This window comes from Priapulus caudatus, unplaced genomic scaffold, assembly GCF_000485595.1.
Source record: "Priapulus caudatus unplaced genomic scaffold, Priapulus_caudatus-5.0.1 Scaffold47, whole genome shotgun sequence".
Lineage (NCBI taxonomy): Eukaryota > Metazoa > Priapulida > Priapulimorpha > Priapulimorphida > Priapulidae > Priapulus > Priapulus caudatus.
In genome coordinates, this window is record NW_014577108.1 from 135,852 (window position 1) to 139,069 (window position 3,218).

The window sequence follows — 3,218 nt, forward strand, 5'->3', positions numbered from 1 at the left end:
ACGGCGCGTCGCGCTGCGAAAATAAGATTCAGCTCTTAACGTTAGTCTTTAAACGTGATTACTCACCGTAAATAGTAAAAAAATGAAAAAAATATTTCCACCTTTTTCACAAAATATAAGTAATTCTGTTTACATTTTATGGTTAAATTGCTGCATTATACTTCCTATTTTACTATAATTGTTCGAGGGTGTGAACATACACTCCGTGACCCATAACATAGCATAGCAAGCAATGAATGTTAGACAACATTAATTCAAAATCGTCCAGGTTTTTTGCGATTTTAACTGAGTTGAGAAAGAATCTTAGCAGGTAAGAATTTCGACGATTTGTTTAGTCCGTTAGTTTCTTACTTTTAATGTAAAAAAATAGGATTCTTTTTTCTTACAAATTTACCATAGGAAAATTTCGTGACGTAATCCCTTTAACAGTGAATTCTTTTTTCTTCTTAGCAGAGACGCTTTGTGAAGTCATGACGAACTAAACGTTGCCTACCGATTTCCGTGCAGCTTTACATTAACACAAAGTATACAAATATCTACAAGAAAAATATAAAAGAAGAAGAGCAACGCCGGAAGAATGGGAATGTTAATGCTAAAACTAATGATAAGCATAATTTTGTTCCACGAATGCGGTTACTAGCCCACAGGTTGTTCCCGGGGTCACTGGCACAGTCATTATGCAAGAGATGGATATTAAGCACGATATTGAGTTCTTAACGACATCAAGCGACTCAACTTACTCTACTATTCGTTCGGAAATCTATATCCCTCGGCGAATCTCTCATCTCTCGGTTCCCGCCTCCCCCGCCACGGCACCGACCTCGTGCGACCGACGAGCGCACGGCGGAGACGGGCAGCCGTAAGGGAGACGCATCGCTTCACCTGCGCACCAACTGGAAGGACGCTGGACCGCCTCGTCGGCAGAACGGCGGCGCGGCCGCAGGCGCAGTGCGGCCGGTCGCGTGCGACCTACGAACGCGCTCCTGCGAGACATCGCCGCGTGGGAGGACGGGAGCGCCGAGACGCCGCCTCGCCGCGACTGCCTGCCCGTCGCCACGTCGCACGACGAGACGCTGCGCGCGCAGGCGCAGCCGGAGACGGCGCCGCTCGGTCCGCTGAACACGCCGAGTAGCGCGCGCCCGAGTCGGACTCGCCTCAACAGCCGTCGCCCGAGCTGCGACGGCTAGACGCCGTCCTCGGTGCGTCGCAACGACCCGCAGTCTCGGCGGCGGCCTCGTTAGTCCCCGTCTCGAGCGCTCGAGCGGGATCTGGAGCCCGAGCCGCATCGATCACCTCATCGCCGCACGGCTGACGCGGAATGAAGCGCGGCGCGGAGACAGGCTGTGCGACGTCAACCACAGATACGAGATCGCACTATCGTTGGACGCCGCCTCGCCGACCGCCAGGCGGAGCTGGAGTCGACGCGCGTCGAGCTGCAGCGCCACCTGGAGCGAGCTGCAGCGCGGCGTGCTGACGTGGACGACGAGAAGAAGGCGGCACTGCCTCTGGTGAGCTGCCGACGACACGGGCGGACACAGCGGCGCAGCTGCAGCAGGACAAGGTGAGCGAGTGTATAGTTGATGACGTGTGGGTAGGATGACCTGCCTAAAAATGTCTAAGAAAGTCTCTAATATTCATGTCATTCTTTAATTATAAGATGTATAAACGGCAGGGGAAATAGAATATAATTCTTTCGGGGGCTACTTTTCAAGACTCGCGTGGCCATTATGAAAATTAGCAGCTGCTGCAAATTTGGTTGTGCATTGAATCTATGCAAATTTACGGGGCGCTCTTTTTCGTGCCGCATGTGTCTTGGCGCTGCTTTTGGCCATTTTTCGGGTGCGATGAAATCGCCCCGAGCCCCCGTGTATGTTTTTTACACTGTATAACGGTATATAATGATATTATGGCCGACATATAACTGATAATAATAACTGACATGCGAGGCGGTCCAGCTCCTTCCAGTTGGTGCGCAGGTGAGCGATCGTCTCCCTTACGGTGCCCGTCTCCGCCGTGCGCTCGTCGTCGACGAGGTCGGTGCCTGGCGGGGGGAGCGGGAACCGAGAGATGAGAGATTCGCGAGGGATAGGATTTCCGAACGACTAGTAGAGTAGTGAGTCGCTGATGTCGTTAAGAACCAATATCGTGTTATAATGTCATCTTTGCATAATGACTGTGCAGTGACCCCGGGAACAACCTGTGTAGTGTCCCATCGTGGAAACAAAATTAGGCTTAACATTAGTTTTAGCATTAACATTCTCTCTTCCCTTCTCTTCTTCTTTTATATTTTTCTTGTAGATATTTAGTATAATTTTTTTATGTAAAGCTGCAAGGAAATCTGGTAGGACGTTTAGTTCTCATGACTTCACAAACGTCTCTCTAAGAGAAAAAAATCAATGTTAAGACTAACGTTAAAACTGAATCTTATTTCGCGCCGACTGGCCACGAACTCCCACACCCCCCGCACGGACCCCATCGTCGTCGTCGTCGCGGCGACCGCATCACTCACCTAGCTTGATGACGTTCTGCAGCTCAACCTCCTCCGCGTCTCGCTCGCGTTCCACCTCCGCGACCTTCGCTCTGTACTCGTCAAGGTCGAGGCTCGCGAGGTCGCTCGAGTCGAGCGTGGTGACGACGCGACGCAGCCAGGCGTCTGCCGCGTCGGCGCGCGAGCAGAAGTCGTCCAGCTTCCGCTGCACGTCATCCAGGTTCCCGCCGCGCCGAGCCACCTTCGCGTCGACGCGCTCCAACCTGCGCAGAACAGCCAGCCGCGTGAAACTCTTGTAAGAGTGGCAGTCATTGTGGTTGGAATTATAATTTATTTACTATTATTGTAAGTTATATAATTATAAAGTTAGAGAGAGAGAGAGAGTTACTATGTAAAGCACCATCGTTGATAATTTATTTACTATTATTGTGAGTTAAATAATTATAAAGTACTAATACACAGTACTATTATAATAAACTATGCGAGGTGGTGGCAACGTTTTCATATTTAACTAAAAAAAAGTACCTCCCTCCCTATATTCCCCCATACCACGTACTACATAACTACGGAACGAATTTCCTAAACCCACGATGGTATCCGACAGTCCTTGACATGACACCCCGCACACAACCCTTGCTACCTCGTCCTATCGGCGATATCCGACCATACTTGAAGGTGCCTAGTAATCTAACACCTACCTATGCACATGCAGATAATGTGATATATATAA

The 3,218-nt window shown here is 49.9% G+C and overlaps 1 protein-coding gene across 1 annotated transcript in view; it reads right to left on the reverse strand.

The window, feature by feature from the left end:
- Positions 1 to 3,051: 3,051 nt before the first annotated feature.
- LOC106820778 (dystonin-like) overlaps positions 3,052 to 3,218 on the reverse strand; it is a 5,761-nt gene continuing 5,594 nt past the window's right edge. Inside the window, exon 5 of the mRNA XM_014825349.1 lies at positions 3,052 to 3,186. Within this exon, the coding sequence (XP_014680835.1) occupies positions 3,052 to 3,186 (135 nt within the window). The remainder of the gene's footprint in view (positions 3,187 to 3,218) is intronic.